Below are 20,555 nucleotides of genomic sequence, written 5' to 3' on the forward strand. Positions count from 1 at the left end.
GGAAGAAATCTTGAGTCACTACCCAGAGCTGGTGTCTTTAGGTGAGGACAGGAACGTAGACCGAGTGGAAAATTGTTTAAAAAAAAAGTTCACCTCACGGCTTTGCTCTCCCTTCACATGGACTGAACAACGCATCACTGCTGGTCCGTCTCACACACCCCGGTCCATCTCACACTCCGTTTACTCTCACCGGGCAACAAGATGCCGAGGTACTTGAGCTCCTCCCCCCCCCACGCCCCATCCTGAGAAGGGCAAACGGGGCTCAAGACTAACAATTCTGATGGCACTTGGTGGATTTTTGTCGCTACTTGACACATTTGGTCGCACCACTTTTTTCCGCCATTTTGTCGCAGTATTGGCATGTCCTTTGTCACGTAGCAGCCATCTTTGTGCATTCATTTTAAAAAATGTAACCACGATTGAATTGTTAAAATGTTATTATTGCATGGGTCTTTTTCTTTCTTTATCGCCGGTGCCTCGGCAGAACTTTCCTCCTTCCTTCCAAAATCTCTGTCTACTAATAACAACTGGCTGGTTATTAGGTAATACAGGCCTACTCCTGTTACCATTTTCTTTCCCTTTTTTGTCGATCCATCATCCACAAAAGTGTGCACTTGAATAGCGCTAGTGCTGTGTTGCAATTTCATTGAAACTTTGCCCAGTGTACAAACCACCTTTTTGGTTTCACGATCATTTGAAGCACCGCCACCATACGTTCCACCATACAAACTTGGGTGGGTTGCGTTTCCAATGAGAGCACTCACACTGGTGCTGCTATAACGTCCCGTACTGCTCAAAACCTTGACGCGCACCGCCATCCATTACCATCCATCCTAAGAAACACAGAACAAGCCCTTAAATAGAACCTTCCCAAGTGTTGCCCTTTCTCTCGCTTGTCTGGTATGTGACCTGCTTTACATTGATGCTCAGCCTTAACCGAGTCGAATTCAGTACAAAAAAGAGGATCCCAAAACCACTGGCATTTGCACTTGCATTTTGATTTGATTTTGACATTTTTTGAAGCGTTACATAAAACATGTGCTAAAACCAATTTAACCGTTTTAGTAATGACGTCCTCAGAGAGAATCATGTCCTCAGACTGGGTGGTGCTGATTTGAATACCTCCCTCTAAAAAATTGCTCGGCTTCAAACAGAACATCTGCCTAACCCTAATAACCGAAGATTCCACCCACTTGCCGCCACATTTGGACACTCTCCGAGCCATGGCTACACCTTGATATCCTGTCTGTGAAGATCACCAACAGTCCAATGTCGACTCTGAAGGGGCTTCACTTAATGCGACACAGCAAACACAGCCCCCACTCCAAGTGCACATGGGCCATATGGCATAAGCAGCCATTTCTCTAAGTCAACAAAGCATATGTAGACTGGATCGCGAACTCCCAAGCCCAAATCATCTGAAAGATGGTGAAAGGTTGGTCCACTGATCCTCCTTAATCCGAAGTTGGACTATCGGCCAGAACCTCCTCAGTCTGCCGATCCATCCAGCTCAGGTGCCTTGCCACAACAGAGCTTCCTCACCACCGCAGTGACTTCGGCCAGAGGGGTGGGTTCTGATCCCCCCAAGTGCCTCCGCCAGCCTTATAGTGCTCCTTCCGCCTTCCACCTTCTGACAATATTGCGAGGTGAACTAATCGTTCCACCATCCATGCTAAAGAATGATTGTACAGTTTCCCACTTTCACCTCCTGAGGTACCGATTCCATTCCATTCCATTCAGACCCCATATTAAAATGATTTAACGTGCAAGTTGAATCAATCAGAGTCCTCTACCAGACTTATTCAGCAGACCCTCTCTGTGTGCTCGGGCCTATCAGGGCTGGCCAGCAGTCTGATCCAACTTACTACCAGATGGGGATGAGCTGATGATGATGACTCTCTTTACCTGAACTGGTACTCTGATATGATGTTCCAACTATATCATGGGCCATCGACTTTTGGCACAAAGATCCCTGTGTGTACCAAGTACACTTATTAGCAACCTTGTGTTCCAACATGGTCTTTCTTGTGGCCAAGCCGTGATTGGCACATACTGTAAGTTCAATAGCAAACCATCGCTCAGGCCGTTCCACCCATCACCCCCTTCCAGGTTTCCGCTCATGATCGTTGATGTCCCCCAGTAGCTGGCAGAGCCTTCTCAAGACCCCACATACCTTCTCCAAGAAGGCCGGATCCTCTGAACAGTCAGAGCCTCCCCACAACACCAAGACACATGTAGGCGACCCCCTCATCCACTGGAACTCCCAAAGCGTGGCAGTCATCATGGGAATAGCAGGTAACCTCCCTACTGCCCAGTGTCTCTGACCTTGTGTGACTCATCAGTCCGAGAGGGACCCAATTTAGTTGTGGAATTTAGTTCCAGAGCCGACGCTCCATGTGGAGGTGAGCCCAGCTAGTTGGTGGAGATAGTTTGCTCTAGGTATGATCCACGTACCCAGAGTCCGTTTCTGCTGCCAAGGTCCAGAGCAAAAGGTTCCCACCCATTGCCCAACCGGCATTGCGGCTGTCCCCTATGGGTGCTCATGGGTTGTGGGCCCACAAACGGGGTCCTGCAGGCTCCAGGTCACCAGGTTGTCGTGTGAGAACATTACCCCGGGCCTGGCTCGAGAGGAAGGTCCTGGTAACACAGAGTCCGGGCAGGGTCATCTCTGTCTTGTTTTGGACCTGGTCTGAATCTTCACCCCAGAACTGTTTGCCTTGGGTAAGCCCTGCCAGGAGTATGAAGCTCCAGAAGACTTAGCCCTGGAGATTGTTCTGCCATGGCCCCGGTCCCAGCAATATACTGTATATATGTAGATGGACTTTTCATAGATTCATAGATAGATATATAGATGCTCCTCCCTTTGGCACACACTTTGTCTAATCTTGAGTTGACATCCTCAAGAGGTGGCACCATGCCCCATCTTCTATTTAGAGATGTCTCATTACTGGAAGAATGCTCAGAGGCTTGATAAACTCATCTCATCCCCCCCCCCCCCCCCCCCCCTCTCTCTCTCTCTCTCTCGCGCGCGCACACACTCTTGCTGTGATTGATTTCACACCGTTGAGTGTCACAATGGCTTTCTGAGTGCACTTAGAGGAGAATCAGGACAAAGCCAGCGTGGAAAGTACAAAAAAAGAATACGCATGATATTGTGCAAGTGCAAAACAGATTTCAACAGCGCCACACACACACACACACACACACACACACACACACACACACACACACACACACGTGTACCATGTAAAAAGACTTTGCATTGTTAATCCCTCTTTTGACCCCAGACTAATTGTGAGCTTGTGTAAAGCGCAGGAGGGACGGATGAGGAGGGAAGGAAGAGTGGAGGGCAGGATGAAGGGAGGGAGAGAGGAGGGCAGGATGAGGGGAGGGAGTGAGAGGATGCAGGAAGACAAAGGATGGAGGAGGTGGGGGTGGGGGAGTGGTGGAATGTTGAAGAACCGTGCCACAGAGGGAAGATGCTTTTGCTTTTGCTGAAAAAGAAGACAGAGTGAGTGAGGGAGGGAGGGGATTGAGAGACAACTAGGATGGAAGGCATTCGTCTCCCAGTTCCCCCAGCTCCTCTTTCGAAAAAATGGTCACAGACCATTCATCTGCTTGATGTCTCACCATTATTCTCTCTCTCTCTCTCTCTCTCTCTCATCCTAGCTACCATAGGCTACCATCCCTCCACTCATCCATTTCACTTTTCATCCAATCTTTCCTCCCTTCCTCATCACGTATTGCACCCCATAGCTGGCTCACCCTACACCCCCCAGGTTTTTCACCCACTTGCAGGTATACAGTCTGTCTCTGGTGCTTCCCTTTATGTTAAATACCTTGCTGTAAATTAGACTTTCCGCTTCCTGTATTGATCAAGCATGCCTTTTTATATGCTTGATCAATACACATTCCCAAAACGCAGACACACACACGCACAAAATAATAATAGCACAGATGTTGATCGATTTTTTTCATCTATCTCACATTTTCCGTTCAAAACGATGAGCGTGTATGCGTGTGTGTGCACATATGCTCCTTCATATCCGCGGGTAAGTGGCTTCATCTGCTCCACAGACGGCCAGCGGCGGCGTGATACGGTAGTGCACAGGTATAGTGTTGCTCCGCTCCAGCATGTGGACGTTGTCTTGAAGCCGGGGGCTGGCTACCATGGCAACCATACGATGAGGCAGGCAGGGCTATTTAAAGGAATTCCACAGCTGCTGCTTGTGTTGCAGTCAGCTCGCTCTGGCCCTGAGAAAAACTATGAAAAGATGGAATCGGTACTTTGAGCCAACAAAGGATGTGTTTTATGTATTTTATCTCATGTAGGATGGAAATATCAAAATGATCATGGGGTTTCTTTTTCAAATGTTGGCCAGCGCACTCAAGTATAATCTTGGTAAAACACTGAAATATTGCACTTTATTTAAAACAGTTACAATTAAGCAACTCCTTTGCTGTAATTTAGCTTTGTAGAACAATTTAATTGAAGAAAGAGATGTTGACTCTGTGTTTCATTACAATAAGCAAAAATCAATGGAAGTAACAGTAAAGTAAAAAAAAAAAGAGGATCTTCTGAGCTGTGTCCTAAGTATGCATTTGTAATGCAATAGTGTCCTAAGAGTAGGACTTTTTTTTTTTTTTAACATGTATTGGTTTTGCTAGCGAAAAACATCTGCTGCAGAACCTTATGTCTGCTAAATGTCGACAGTGTGGACAGAGACGTTGCTAATCCTAACTAGTCTTTGAAGATTTAGGTTCACAGGAGTGCGATAAATCGAAACTTGACATTTGAGACTTTCAGAATGATAATATACAATGTATAATATATTATTATACATTGCTTTCAGGTTAATCCTTATTTTCCAGGTGTGTGTGTATGTGTGTTTGGGTGTGCGTTGGTGTCGGTGTGATGTGTGTGTGTCACAAAACCAATGAACTGTTAAAAGTGGTTTCATGGAAGCAAAATTATGAGTGGCCCTTCTTTTAACACTTCTTTATGCTCTCTCCACTTGAATATTTTATTTCACACTAATCCGCAACTCAGTTAATAAGTAAAGAAGGCTTATATCCCTCTACCTCGCCTTAGCACATAGGCACCTCACTATTTCTCCCTGATTATAAAATCTGCATAGAGACAGAGAGGTGGCATTGACCTGCCTGTCAGATATTAATGGTGGGGGGACTCAAATATTTTGGGTTTATGTTTAAGAAGCGTGACAAGTAATACTCTGAACACACACACACACACACCAAAAAATGGTTACCAGCCCACATGCTAATTTGCTTCTTGTTGTCTCTTCACAGCTGTCAAAGACATACTGGGAATTAAGAGCGAGGAAAAGGGAAGAAGGAGAGAGAAGGCAACGAGATGGAACCGCTTTCTTCCCTTTGCGTCCCTGTGGAGCGCACAGCATCCAGCCTGCATGGAGGCGTCACGCTGCCACCTGGTGGCTTGGTGCGGTGGGACAGCTGGTGTTGTGAATCAGGCCGCCACAATGCCCGGACCGGCTCCTTCCCAACACCAGGGTCTCACCGTCGCCCCTTTCTCCTATAACCGTGCTATCCTGCATACATAATGTCGCAGACTGCAGTAACTAAAATTGCCATGAATGTATTTAAGTACAATGCGTGAAGAAGACGAATTACTAAAAACGGATCTCCAAAGACATTCAAGTAAAATGAAACAGACAATGAAAATAAAAAATGTGTGGGGACATGGGCAAATGTCTCTTAAATAGCATGGTTTATTTGATGGTTTTTTTTATTTAATCATCTGATTAAAAACACCACAATGAAACTCATCGTTTTATTGTATTAAGATCAAATTGTAAATGTTGTCATCAAACTGTACTGTATTACTGTAATACTGTAATGTAATACCTGGTCTTTATGTCGACTATACTTTGTGACGAGTGTGTGTGTGTGTGTGTGTGTGTGTGTGTGTGTGTGTGTGTGTGTGTGTGTGTGTGTGTGTGCGCGCGCGCACGCTTATGAATATAGTTAGGCTATATAACGGTTTTATATTTTGATATTTTAATATTTTGAAAAACAACACGAGCACAATATAATATACATGACCACTATATGATAATATTAAAATATACCTGTATATAAATTAACAAAACTTGCTCCGGTAGCCTACATAATTATGCTCAATCACAGGTTAGTTGCACTAGACCCACTAGGTGGCACTAAAGTCTGGTTTCAATATTGTATGATCAATATAAACGTAGTCGAGACGATTGAAGAATCGGGTTTGACGTCCCCACGTCTCGATAGTCTGGTTTGCATTGGCTTCAATAATGCCGTCTCAAAAATAAAAAATATATGCATACCTCTGGTTAATTAATGTTATACAGTAGCCCATTGTATCATACATATTTGGATTGTGCTCAACAGTTCAACAGCTTATTTAAGGTTTCATGATATACGTTTTATTCAGTAGCATTACTGTTAAACTGGTAAAATATTGTTTGGATATTGGATAGATGTTTGTTGGATTTCTAGATGGCAATACTATGCATGTGCAGTGGAGTAGTGAGTGACCCTACAACCCAGGCAACTAACTAAGGCAAGCGATTGTGGCGATGGGGATAGCCAGGGAATATTCATAGTAATTTCATGTCACCAAGTTTACTGCTCGTGCTCAGTCCGGAGAGCCGATTGACCTCAACGACCACCGCCAAGTATATCTACTAATTCAGCCCATGACAGTTGCGTCGTGAAATGAGCTGCAGACAGTCCGTAGTAGGGCGCACATGATAACTCGACTTTTAGCCTGTGGGAACCGTCTTAATATACAAACATGGTAGACATTCACCTCAACGCAAATTAGATTAAGTTAAGTAAGATTAAGGTTACGTAAACATGCTCCCAACTCGTATTACGCTTAAAGACTTAATTGGGGCACAGCTGGTGCCGAGGCGGAAGCGGACCTCCAAGTGTCCCAGAACCAGTGACCTTACGGACGCTGACAGTGTGCAGATGAGACACATTGGGACACCTAACGACACGTTGAATGAATGCGTAAGACCCCAACCAATAACACAAATGATTCCGGAAAACGGTCTCGAGGGTGCAAGGACCGAGGTGGCCTTTACACGCTCGCCACATCGAGGAGTAAAGAGGCCGCAGAGCAACTATGTCGCACGCAATGGGAGAACCGATGGGGTAAATGTAGAAGGACCTCACACGAGAGGCAAGTATGGTCGAAGCGGTCCCCACACCAGAAGTAGGTCCAGATCTAAACTCCTCCAACAAGTGTCTCGTAGATTATGTTTACTTTGTAGCATTTGTTGGAATCCAGCTGAGCTAGTGTCTAAAGCACAAAGCATAATAAAAGCGAGTGAGGAGCCGGAGCGTAAACTAAACAGTCGTCGTAAAGGCTCGGCTCCGCGTGCTGCCTGCGCAGGGCCCCGCAGGGCCGCGAGAGCACATGTTTCCGCTGAGAGAGGTGTGCGGGCTCTCACTTCCCCCAAGCGGTCACCGAAAACGTACCGCTTGAAATTAAGTCCCACCAAAACGTCTGGTATCGGTGACGAAGTGGACGACCTAGCTACAAACAGTATTCATCGCAAAGTAAAGCGGGTACGAACAGGGAGAGTCAGATCGCTGAGGGCCGCCAGGTGTCAGCCACGGGTCGCAGCGGCAGATCCCGCCCGAGTCCTTAAAGGGAAACAAATACATCTCACTGGAATCTCAAGTAAGGTTCATTATGTGTAGTATCTACCACACTAACGCAATTCTTCAATGTTTCAGAAACTGACGAGTTTAGCTGTAACCTGTGTTGTCTAGTTGAGCAAGTTTACGGACGTTAGCTAACGCTATTATGAAAGTTGCTAACGTATATCGAGAGTAGGTCGATTTTAAAGATGGAAATGGTAGGTTATCTTAAATAATATGATTCACGCAAATAAGCATCCAGACATTTCAATTGAAAATTATGAATTACTTGTATTTACGTATTATGTAAATGTCCCATGCTTAGCCACAGCAACACAATCGATTTTGTCAGCTAAAATATAAATGATTACACTGTTTGACCAATGTTTTGCTTTTTTGCAGATATCAATGGCCATGGCAGTTTGATTTATAGTGAGGTAACAGATATGGACACTAGAGGCCATGCAGAAGTGAAAGAGAAACCTCCCAACTCCCCAGCTGGCAGTCCGAGTGATAGTCACAGGGAAAATATGGCAATTCAAGAGGAAATCGGGACGACTGAAGCCTCAGACAGCGAACCAGAAGTCGAGGAATTGTCATGCCAAAGAGCAAGAGTCCATTTGAAGAAACTGTATTTGTCGTGTGCACGCACATGCATGCCCTGGCCCTTCTCTAACAGGGGTCCAAAGATTTCCTCAAGCAGTGAAGCCCATCTAGCAGGGCTGGGTAATCCATCACTAGGAATTCTTGAAGCTCCAGTGAGTGGAAGCGAATCAACAACGTCAAATGTTGATGAAATCAAATTCAAACTGTCAAATGTAGCAGCAGACGTTGCTAGAAGTTGTGTTCAACCGGCTCCCTTTAATGAAATTAATGTGAAAAGAAAAGACCACAGAGATGATAGTGTAGCGGCAGAAAAATGTATTCTCCGAGAAAATCTGTGTTCTTTGGACAGAACAGTCAATAAGTTAGACTTGGAAAGTGTCTGCAGAGAACCACAGAAGGTTTCTTCTAAAATGGCAACCATTTCTTCACCTATGAGACAGCCAGGACCCAATTGTGTCACAAGATCTTCATGGTTGAGGGGTGGATGTGAGACACCCAGCAGCTTAGGTTCCACTCTCTCAACTCCTTTGCTTCTCAGTCCCAGTGTTAGTGAAAGCGCAACTACCTCCACACTATTGATTTCTGAACCTGAGGACAGAGGCAACCTCCGAGCAATGCCTTGTTTCTGTCCACTTGCTAACTTAAACAAGGATTTACCGTCACCAAGCTCCTCGTTTACCTCGCACGGACATGAGGTCAGTGCTGCCGACGATTCACCCTGTCATGATAAAGAAAACGACACGGATTCATCAAGTTCTACTCCTTCCTCCACGCCTTCCCAAAACTCTGAGACTTTTTCTACGTGTAACTCCAATATTGTGACTCCAGAAAAGGCAGAAACTCAAGCGGACATTTTCCAAATCTACTCACCCCTTGACGGCCATCACTTAGGTAGAGATGTCTCATTGCATAGTGTTCCAGTGGAACCGTGGTCGATGATTTACATGGATATGTGTCTGCCTCGGCCAGTGCTCTCTCCTCTCTCCTCACCAACCAAGCCATCTTACACAAGACTCCTGCCAAACCAGAGGAGCCCAGAAACCAAAGTTTGTGTTACGTCATCTTGGAATTTTAAGACAGACCTTCTTGATGAGATCACGGCCTACGAGCACGATATACTACTCGTTGATGTAGTCCAGGATGACCCAGATCTGTTTGATAACCTGCCCAAGCAGAACATGTTAAAACGGGGCCCTGCACTTGAAGGGCCACCTAAAATCCCACCCGATGGATTTTGGTCTCAAGCTGGCAGAGCGTTGTTGGAGGCCAACAAAAGGTAGTAATGTTTTCCTATTAGGGTGTGATACTAGTTACTGACACAGGCAACAAATATAGTTTGCATTTTGAAAGATTCTTTCGCAAATGTATTTTTCTTTTACAGAGTTACTCCAGCACCAGTCCAGTTCTACGTGAGATCTGTATTTGCTGATCCAATTGAAGGTACTGCTTCACTGTTCCTTCACAGGGTTTTAAGTTTGAACTCAAAGAATTGGATGTTGAACATGCTGTGTTATGTGTGTATACTACAGAGGAGAGTGATAGCAGACCATGGCGTCCCCAACGTTTCACCCCTTCCCCGACACCAAGCAACAGCTGGCCCACCACCAACCCAGTTGTTGGACCCACAACCAACCCGGTCGTCGGACCCACAACCAACCCGGTCGTCGGACCCACAACCAACCCGGTCGTCAGACCCACGACCAACCCGGTCGTCAGACCCACAACCAACCCAGTTGTTGGACAGGTGTGTTCAATTGACATTTGACTGGAAAATATTGTCTTTGTTGTGTATATAGTTAAGTTGGCTGGGTTATTTGAGAGATTTGTCTGTTCTGATGCATACAAGTTTTAATGAATCCTACTCTGTTGATTTTCTCTTACCACATCCATATTAACAATAAAATAATATGATGCTAGAAAATGCATTTCATGTGAAAAATTAGGCGAATGCTGTGGTGTAAGATATGCTTAAACCTCTATAGAGCTACAGTTAAAGGCGTATTGAATAGCTGAACTCAAACATTTGGTAAAACATTTCAAGATGGAATAGAGTAAGCTCAGCTGCATGAATTGAGCTTATTTGATTTATTCTCTCCAAATCAGAACAAATTGGACACCAACAACAACCAAACCGGGGACACCTCTGATCGGTAAATACACAAACATTGGACAGTGGCTAGACTAGGTATTTGGTGGTCATCGTGTTTTTTTTAATTGTATTTTTTCATAGGCTCCTGACTATTCAGGCAAACAAACCCCTGTTTAATTCAGTTGGAACCAAGGACTGTGACAATGGAGGGGCGCAGCCAGCAGGTCGGTACCTCCAGGACTTTGATTGGGGGTAAAGATTGTAGCAAATGGAGGTTGTTTAGTTTCTTAAAATAATACATTTTTTTTAATGCAAAGTTAACTTGCAGACAGGAACAAAAATGAACTTCAGCATGACCTAACTGAAAGTAAGGCAAGCGTTAGAGCTAGGGGTTGGGCTTAGTCAAATCTCAATTTCGAGCCTTGAGGGCATTGATGTGGAAAATCCTCATGTGAATGGTGAACCGCATTCCTAAAATTGGTTCAATTATTAAATGTATCTCAATTTACAGTGTAGTTTAATGAATTATTAGGACATAACGGATTTTGGATTTTCCTTCCAGGACAGAGGTTGAAAATCCGAGAGGACCTGGGTGTTGTAAGGCGGCATCCGTCTACCACTGTAAGTATTCTTGCATGACCATGACACTCATCAAGGACATGTGTTGGTCTCATTTAACAGACCCTGCTATAACTGCATTTGTTTATTAAAGCAAGAAATAATTTGGAATGCCTGTGAGACTAATGTTTAGTTTTATGGCTGTTTGTAGCTACATAATGTAACCTCTGACCTGTAAACCAAATAAGAACAATATCAATATTTAATATCAAAAACAAATACGACGTATTTGTGACATAGATACTAGAGATGCTCCTATTGATCGGACGCCGTTCATGATCGGTCGATATTGACTAAAAATAGTGTGTGATCGGAGAACCCCAAAAGCGCCAATCAAAAAGGCAGAAACAGCAGTATGCGCGCAGGCACATTTCAGTATCGTATATGACAGTCACATTCTGCGGAGGCTTTGATGAACGCAATGAGCGACATGTTTCAGTCATGGGGGATCCAGATTATATATAAAAGATATGGAACCTACATATATTTTATATATAATATATATATTTATTCTACTTCGTTTAAGAATGCTTGATTCTGATTGGCTGGTAGGAGGGCATTAACCCGCCAGGTTGCCCGCTGACTGAGCACAGCGTCATCAAATAGTAGATCAATACGCCGCTTGTATTTTTTTTCTATCACAGAAATTTCAAACATGAGGTCCATTGTAAAAATAAACCTTTGACCATTGTAAAAGTTTTAAAATGTGTCGGAAATCTATCGGAGGGTCAGTCGATACATAGCTTCGCAAGCGAGATACAATGTAGCAACTATGTTATTAAACTACTGATCAGATTTGTGTGGTTGCTATAGAAACTAATTAGCTACAGCTGAGTTATTCACCGTAGTTCTAAAGGGGACTACTTTTTGAGGGAGATGAACTCAAACAGAGTATACATTTAATAAGCATGCAATACGAATAAGAAAAAGCATAATTATTAAAGTATTTGAATTGTTTTATTATGTTGGCAAGCAAGAAGTAGAATAAACGGGATAATCACCTCAAGGCAGGCCAATACACAGTTTGATATGCCCGGCTCGTGGACGGCTTCGTCTCAGGCGGTAACCTTGTCACATTCGGTAACCTTGCTGAAACTGTTTATTGTCCTGCCTCTCTGTGATTATCCCTTACTTATTACACGGCTCTTAATGCTGTGGAACGCTCTGTTCACTTGCATGGGCCTTCCCGACTTCCGGTGTTGAATTATTTTTCAATAATGACCGTTGCTAAGCATATAATGACCGCTGTCAAGGAAAGTGGATTTTTTTCGTGTCTTTCGTATCACTCAGCAAATAGTCCGGTAACCCCAGCGGATTTGGTTGCTAAGCGACCAACGTCTTGAGCTGACTATTTCTCTGCTGATCAACACTACGAATAGTAATTGTAAAATTACTTTTTGGCAAGTAACCGTGTAACAAGTGTTATAATGTATAGAACATCGCCGGTCATTATCTTAAATAAGTCCCTTCAGGACGAAGCAAGACACCTCCGCTTTGCATTGGTGTACTGTTCGCCCTGTCAGGGCTTTATTTCCTGATAATGACCGGTGTTCTATACATTATCCCTTATATAATAGATTCCCATTCCCCTGCCATTCTGTGATGGGTAATCGGCAGATCATGATTTGGGTGATCGGGCCCAAAAATGCTGATCGGAGCATCTCTAGTAAATACTACAGTAAAGTAAAAGTAACGACTGGAATGATGGAGGGAAATATCTATTGTGAGCCATTAGCCATTTTTCTCTCGTCCTCTGATTTATATCGCACAGCCCTAGTCTGACCAGTGCTCTACCTTCAGTACTATTATCCTTATTCTGCCATGTCCACAGTTTTTCTTCTGGTGAAAACGTAATTGTACAGAAATTATTTTGCTACTATATAGCACACTAGTCTGTCTCCTGGGAACCTGATCATAGTTCAAGACTGCTTGACTTAAATCCATGTTTCATGACTGTAGGATATCTCCTGCTTTATATGGCAGCTATATTCCCACTAACTGTTTTTTTAACAAAGTTGTAAGAACATACTAATGGCTTGGTTTGGGTGGGTTTCTTTTAGGTTTAAAGCTTTTAAACAAATCCTCAATGGTCCCCTTTAGACTGTAGTGTTAACCATAGGGGGCTCCAGAACACAGACTAGGACATTTTCAAAACACTTGTTTTTAAATTTTCATTTACATTTTTTTTAACAACTATATGTTGTTATACAACCCATAATCCCCATCCCATTTCCTGATTGCAAATTTTGTCAAAATCCAGCATCCCACAAACCAGCTATAATAATACAAAAATGTAGCCATTGACTTCTGCTCTGTACTTCTAGTACTGTAAGTTTTACTTCAGTGAGAAGCAGTCCTGTTGGTTCAACTTCTGTCGTTTCCCACACTCTCCTGATGACGGAGATGAAAAGGTAAATAGATTTCTATAATGTTCAAATATGACTTGAAATCTGTTGATGGATATCAGTGTATAAGGCCTCTGGGTCCTTACAAATCATAAATTGGTCTTGAATTATAAAATCAAAGCACTGTATTGCAACCAAATCCTCTGTATACTGACATGAGTTTAGACCAAAGACGATAATGGAAAACAAAGAAGTAATTACCTCTTGTCTTTTGCCTCTGGTTAGTCTCTTCGATTTCATTTTTTTATGCAAACTCTTTTAGTTAAAAATGGATCAAGGGAAATGATTGGGCGGTTGGGTATCAGCGCCCCCTAAAGGGCTATGATTGTCACTTCATGTCACTTCATACCAGTTTATAAAGGGCTTGTGTGCTTTCTTCCTAGTTTTGTATAGAGTCTGTCCTACGATTTAGCAAGAATCAACTGTGCCTGCAAAAAGCAAGTAAGTTTTCATTCCGTCTAAAGCAGTCTACCGATATCAGTATTTGTCCTTTCTCTGGTGAGAAATGAATTATCTGGCATGAATTATCTTCTTTTCTTTTTTCCACAGGCTCCAACATAGAGCAACATTTTATGATTACATTTGGTTAATTGGTCATATTACTAATTATAGGAGGACTGTGGGAGGATGTTTAAACCTTAGATGAAATTGAGAAAAGCATAGATTTCTCCTAATTATAAAATAATGCCCTGTCAGACAAAGCACACAAGTGAGGAAAAAAAACTCTGGGCTCATTACTTGTGATCAGCATTTAAAAATATGTACTACAGGGACTAATTAATAAATCTAAATCTATCTATCTATCTAATCTATTAAAATGAATTATATAGGAATTCATCAACAATTAAAATAACCGTTGCAGTCCTATGATTGAGTCATGCAGTAATGTTGGTTTCTATTGCTGTTAATCCAACAGCTAAAAACAATCCCTCTCTCGCCCCCCAGGTACTGTGTTTATAAAGTACTACCAGAAGAACTCTCCTGGAGTGTTTTTCTCCAACCACGTGGTGACGTCTCTTCTGTGGGCGCTGCTCAAGGCCGGCCTGTACACGGACATCCTCTCGGTCCTCAACCTCATCGTTGCACACCAGATCACGGTGAGATGTTCCAGCCGCTTAGCTTGGTGTATATTTTCAAGCAGTTCTTCTTCTCACGTCATTGTAAAGGTGGATTTATTGTTTTCCGTAAAGTGCTGTACATAGATACGGAGAGCCCTCTCCGTCGACGGAGAGCCTGTCGGAGACCCTCTCCATAGCTCTACGTGCACATCCATTATTATTATTCTTTTTTTTTACTATCCGCCGAGGCAACGGAGACGAACGGAGACAGCAAGAGCTGTGATTGAGCCTCTAACAAAATAATTTCCGAAATCACTTTCCCTGGTTTGATTTTGCACCTTATTTACTTTGTACATTGTTTACTTTGCACATTAAGGACTAATAAAACACAGAATTAGATTTGAAAAGCTTTGGAAGTTTATTTTCAACACTATTTATAGTAGTCAGCATATAAATCTATCTGGCGGTGAATTGCATTACGTATCCGACATCCCGACGGAGAACTGCGAATGCTTGGGGGTATCCGTAGTTACGGAGTCGGATACTTTGGCCTCAAGAGTACAGTTATACAAGGGTTCAGTTTAGCTTCATGCACCCGACATGCTGACGCTGGAAAATAGTTTCTAAATAATCTGGAAGTACAGTTGAGATTAACAATTAAATTGACCACCTTCTTCTGGACCCCGTAAAAACAATATAATCTTTTAGTTAATAGAATGGCGACTACTATGTCTTGTTTCCCAAAGAGACGTGTTTCTCTGAAGGAAATAAGTGATTGAATAAGTGCAATCTTATACAGACTTCAACTCTAATTTTGATATTGATTCCCTTTGGACATTGGAGAGTGTTCTGCATTCTGAACCGACTGTTAATGTAGCTAAATGGCACCAATACACTTTTCCTTGTCCCTCCCTTTCCTACTGCGTGACCCTTTTCCTGTTCTCCGGCGACCAGCCGGTACCAGAGTTCCTGCTGGAGTTTGTCAACGTTGTGCGAGAGAAGCACATCACTGCAATCGTACCTGAACTCACCAGGATCACATCCCAGGTACCAGGCGACCGATGCATCTGACTTCCTGTCCGCTTGACCGAGCCGCATTCTTTTGATCTTTGTACTGACGGTTCCCCCTCCCCTCCACCCCCTGCCACCGTCACCGTGGTTACGTTTGCGATCTCCCAGATGTCAATGTCAGCCCTGCCCCCGAGTATGGACAATACTCTGTTGGTGAAGCTAGGCATGTGAGTGCAACGTCCACACACTGTCCCTCCCCTCTCCAATCACCATTCGATAATCACGGCCCAATGACATTATAAAAATGATAGTTCTTTACTTCCAAAGGTTTCCTCCCCCTCGCACCACCACCACAAGCAATGGCTTCCCAGAAAGTCTGAACCTGGCCCACACCCTTGTGGAAGTGGAGGTTTGTTTCAGGGCCACAAACCATTGTATCATGGTGGTCATTTTAAATAGGCGCCCACCATCTGTAAGGTCACCTGGGGGTGCCTGGGGTCATTGTATCAATGTGCTCCATGTGTCTCCGCCGTCCTGTCTCCTCAGCTGTGCACCAAGCAGAAGAACTGGCCCCGGCTGGGCTTGGTGTTCAGGAGGCTGTGCCGGTCCGGCCTGCGCGTCTTGGACCTGGAGCAGCTGAGCGGACGCATCACCATAGCCCTCCTGTCCGAGACCAGTGGCATACTGCCCATTCCCTTCGCTGCCTTCACGGACACGGGTAACCATGAGTACCTTTTTACAGCTTTTGCCCTTGGAATGGTCCATTCACTCGGAACGATCCTGATGATATTTGTTAACGGCAGCGTCTCGCGTCTTTAATGGTCCAAGATACCCTCTCCTCCCAGCTGCAGTGCTGGAGTGGGACTGTAAGTGTTTTGACCGTCTCTTCTCCACTGTGACTGGGCCCCATGATCCCTACTTGTAGACAAGAAGCTTTAAACAGTGTACGTTTGTAAATGTATTAATGCAAGCCACTTTATTGTTTTTATTGTGACATTTTGTTTTTGATTGTTTCAGTCACGCAGGAGGGTGCTGATGACCTCATGAAGACCACCCTTGGCCGAATTGGGGTCTCCCTTATGCTTAGATATTACAAAACCCACCAGTGGGGGAAGGTAGTGTGTGTCTGTGGACATTAAGCGTATGCATGAACACCTAATGCCAATTGTATGCCATTGCATGTGCATCGGGTGTTTTTAAATCCCCTGCTCTGAAACTACTGTAGAAACCTATTGTTGGAAAAGACAAGTCAGTTTATTTAAAATGAAACCCCCAAATTATCTCAGCTTCTCCTGCCATCACTGCCAAGTGCTTTTCAATATACCTTTTGGGAAAAGGTATTTAGAAAACACAGTTGAACTAGAGTTGCCTGTAAATGCGTGCATTTGTGGCCCCATGTATGTGTGTGCAGGGTCGGCGAGTGCTGGAGATTCTGTCCAGCATCCAGGTTGCCTTCTCAACGCTGCAAGGCTTGTTTGGCAACGAGTGCGCTGCTTCTCGCTGCTCCCTGATCACCATGGCTTCCAAGCTCTTCCTGCTGAGCGGCAGCATAGAGGGTGCGCTCAACACACTCAGAGGTATAGATGTGCTCAAGTATGGAGGAGAGATTATTATACAAAAAGCATGTCAAGATGAACTAATTCGTCTGGGTGTAATTCTGAAACCTTGTCCAAACTACCCTTGTGAATGATTTGTTTGTGGTGGGCATGACAATGCCTTGTTTTGTTTGACCTTGGCTCAAAATCCATTTGACATACCACAAGCACAAGAGGTGTTGCCTCTCCGGTGCCTGCCTTCCACCACTTGTTGAGTTTGTCCTGTGATGCAGACAATGAGTGGTTCCTGGTTTCCTGCTCGTGGCCGTGTGCGCCCGACGACCTGGAGGAACGCACCCATCTGCTGCTGCGGCTGGCAGAGAGCACGGCCCACAGAGACGCACTGGAGATCCTCTCAAACCTCCCGGGCCTCAAGGAGCCCAACGGTGAGCGAGAGCCCCCACCCAAGATATGATGAATGGTGCCCAGGACGTTATTGACGGTGCAAAACTTTGTCGTGACAAAACCAAAAATATAACTACTTTAAACATGAAACAGAATTGAAGTACAATTAAAGAACATAATCACTGCATTAATAAGTATGGTAAAATGTATCACGTCAAACTGTTCCGTCAGCGTATTCAAAAGCACTTTGTTTTTAATGTATTTTTCCCAAGCTACACCACCTGAAATGGGTGAGTTCAATTGTATCCACTTGGGAAAGAAACGGTGGCTTTGGACACGACTCCAACCATGCATAGAACCTCTCCAATGTCCTCCCCTCTCTCTGCAGAGTCTGTGGACGTCTCCCAGTACGGAGCCGTGTTTAACGCTCAGCTGCAGGCATGCATGGAGAAACAGATGCTGCCCGTGGCTTCAGACGTGGTGGAGCTGATGCTGTGTAAGCAGCTGGAGGCGAAGGCGGGCCTGCTGCAGACCCTCCTGAACAAACTGACCAAGCAGAAGCTCTGGCACCGCGCACGGGAAATATTCATACGTAAGTCTCTCCAAGCCCCTACGACAATGGGTTTTGGTTTTTTGTTCAAGTATCAAGTTGTGTATCTTTTGAATGCGTGTCGTGGATGTGGGTGGGTGGAATCAAAATTGTGCATTGCGTTGTCAGTATGCGCTAGCATTATGGAGGTCAGTTTGGGGACCTGCCCTCCATAATCGTAGCCTGACAATACCAGACCAATTCACAAATGCGTATTATTCTAGAGTTGGTTCTATTGTTAGTTATTTTCTATTGCCAAAGGGCATTTTCTACAAGCGCTAGACACAATTGGATAGAACTACAACCAATCAGAGCAATGGAACGTGTGACACAGAGGCAGCCCTCTTGCTTTTTTACCCATAGAGTACTTCAGTCGTCATATTAAACCCACAGTATAATAGACGGAACGATCTTGATTGGTCTGAACGGGAGGGAAGCCAGAGCAAATAAATCATGCGCTCGCAGATTTGTTTCCAGGCTACCATTATCAATGGGATTATTTATAAACAAATATAAATAATCCCATTAGGGCAACAAATAAATAGTATTCTCAAGTTTCTTTTTGCAGTAAATTTCAGTTTACAGCTGGTGCAGCGACACTCACATAAAAACAGCATGCATTGAAATGACAATGAACACATTTGATCAACCTCAGCAAAAGCATGAAGCACTGTCTCTTTAATGGGGAGAAACGCATGACCTCGTCGAGGTGTTTGGGGTGCAGGTGCGCTGAATGCCGGCTACTACCCCGAAGTGGCGGCGCCCCGGGGCCTGCAGTCCCTGTGCGTCCCCCCGACGCTGGGAGAGATAGAGATGGCTCTCTGCCTCGAGATGTTCATTTCCACTCAGCCCTCCTCGGAGCTCCACATCACCCTCCAACGGTAGTGTGTGTGTGTGTGTGTGTGTGTGTGTGTGTGTGTGTGTGTGTGTGTGTGTGTGTGTGTGTGTGTGTGTGTGTGTGTGTGTGTGTGTGTGTGTGTGTGTGTGTGTGTGTGTGTGTGTGTGTGTTATACTTTCACCTCTTCATTGTTCACCTGCTTTGGCAATGGAAATTGTTTATTTCTCTTGCCAATAAAGCTTCTTTGAATTTAAAAATTTGGTAATACTCCCCACTCCCTCCGATCAGGAGCCACGCCTGTGAGAGTGTTTACCTGTCGGCCAGCAACCGCCTCCTCTCGGCGGCGGGCGTCCTCCAGCCCAGGCTGACTGTTCACTTCACCGCCGTCAACCCCTCCCAGGAGCAGGTGTTCACGCTGGACATGCCCTCGGTGCGCCTCTGGCTCCAGCACAACTGCTCGTGGGCCAGCGAGGTGTGGAGCCACCTCTCTTGGCGGTAACCCCATCCGGCGCCTCCCCTCCCCACTGCCCCGCGGCCAAGTTCGCGACTCCGCGAAATCAACCCCCCCTCCTCGACATACTCTCATTCCAAGCCTGAAGAAAGGGCCTGCATTCCCCCCTACGAGGGCCCCAGGAATACCAGACATGGAGTCATGGTATTAAAGAAGATGAATGAAGGATTGTGTGTTAGGCCGAGCACTTTGCTGTGTAGTTGATTCTTAGTTATTGCCGGTCCTCTACTGGGGCAGAGGGGGCCCTACAACGCAAAATGGTTTCCTTTATTTATAATTATTATTTTTTATATTTTCCATAACAAATATGGATACCTTAGTTTAATTTGCCGTTAAAAGTTACATAGTTATGTGTAATAAAGTAAACCGTTGGTTCATGTTTATGCTGTTTGTTGTAAGGTAGGCCTACTTTTTTTTATTTGTTTTTTTACCTTAGATTTCTGTTCAATATGCCCCTGTTGCCAGTTCCTAAGCACGGATCTTGGCTTCTTTTGTATGACGGTTTTTTAATAAAGGTATTCAAATAATTGTTTCTCGTCATTGTTTTAAACAAATCTTGTATATTGCATGTTAGAATTGAGGGAACATACAACGGATTTTAGAGAAACATGCTCGTATATGTGATTCGTGTTTACGAAGCATCCAATGCATGCATATCGGCAGCGGCTTCAAGACTCCGCTAGAGGGTGGACAACAACTCGCAAGTTTTCACATTGTGCCTTTAATGAGAAGCGGCTCATCAAAACTGACTGCCCGCTCTGGAAGGTTCTCCGATTTATAAATTGTGGTTATTTAGCTGACAAGTTGGCTGCAAAACAATGGAAATAACCTGGCATGCTGTCGACACCTTATTTAACCTTATTAGCCTCCATCATACCTTTCCTGCACCTCACTACTACCACTTCCATACATAAAAGGGGCGATAACTACCTAATCAAGAAGCCTGACGACAACGTCCATGACACGTTAATTAGCCCGTAGCTCTTACAGTCCCATCATACTAAATTCTGTCTGCCAGCCCCCGTTAAAAACTCAGTCTTTCGCGTGGTTATGGAGCTTCTGAAAGGGTAAATTGTTCACTGGACAGGACCTCGTGGGGGTGTGGTGGTGGTGGTGGTGGTGGGGGGGGGGGGGGGAGCCCAGAGCTATTCAGGGGAAACTTTCTAAATGGCTCTGGCAGACAGACCATAATCAACGTCATCGTGGAATAATATTGGCTGAA

General features: G+C 44.5%; 1 protein-coding gene across 1 annotated transcript; it reads left to right on the forward strand.

The window, feature by feature from the left end:
- Positions 1-7,056: 7,056 nt before the first annotated feature.
- On the forward strand, positions 7,057-19,321 carry topaz1 (testis and ovary specific TOPAZ 1; the record flags this gene model as incomplete). Its single annotated transcript, XM_084484857.1, has 21 exons — positions 7,057-7,708; positions 8,071-8,394; positions 9,103-9,550; positions 9,656-9,714; positions 9,804-10,018; positions 10,378-10,424; positions 10,505-10,587; positions 10,926-10,984; positions 13,306-13,392; positions 13,770-13,827; positions 14,332-14,483; positions 15,399-15,491; positions 15,624-15,678; positions 15,767-15,864; positions 16,002-16,173; positions 16,473-16,570; positions 16,867-17,032; positions 17,284-17,436; positions 17,784-17,987; positions 18,709-18,865; positions 19,111-19,321. 21 exons carry the CDS (start codon positions 7,057-7,059, stop codon positions 19,319-19,321), a joined length of 3,591 nt encoding a protein of 1,196 aa, XP_084340983.1.
- Between the last annotated feature and the right edge of the window lie 1,234 nt (positions 19,322-20,555).

This window comes from Micromesistius poutassou (assembly GCF_964030765.1).
Source record: "Micromesistius poutassou genome assembly, chromosome: 20".
In the NCBI taxonomy this organism is placed as follows: Eukaryota; Metazoa; Chordata; class Actinopteri; order Gadiformes; family Gadidae; genus Micromesistius; species Micromesistius poutassou.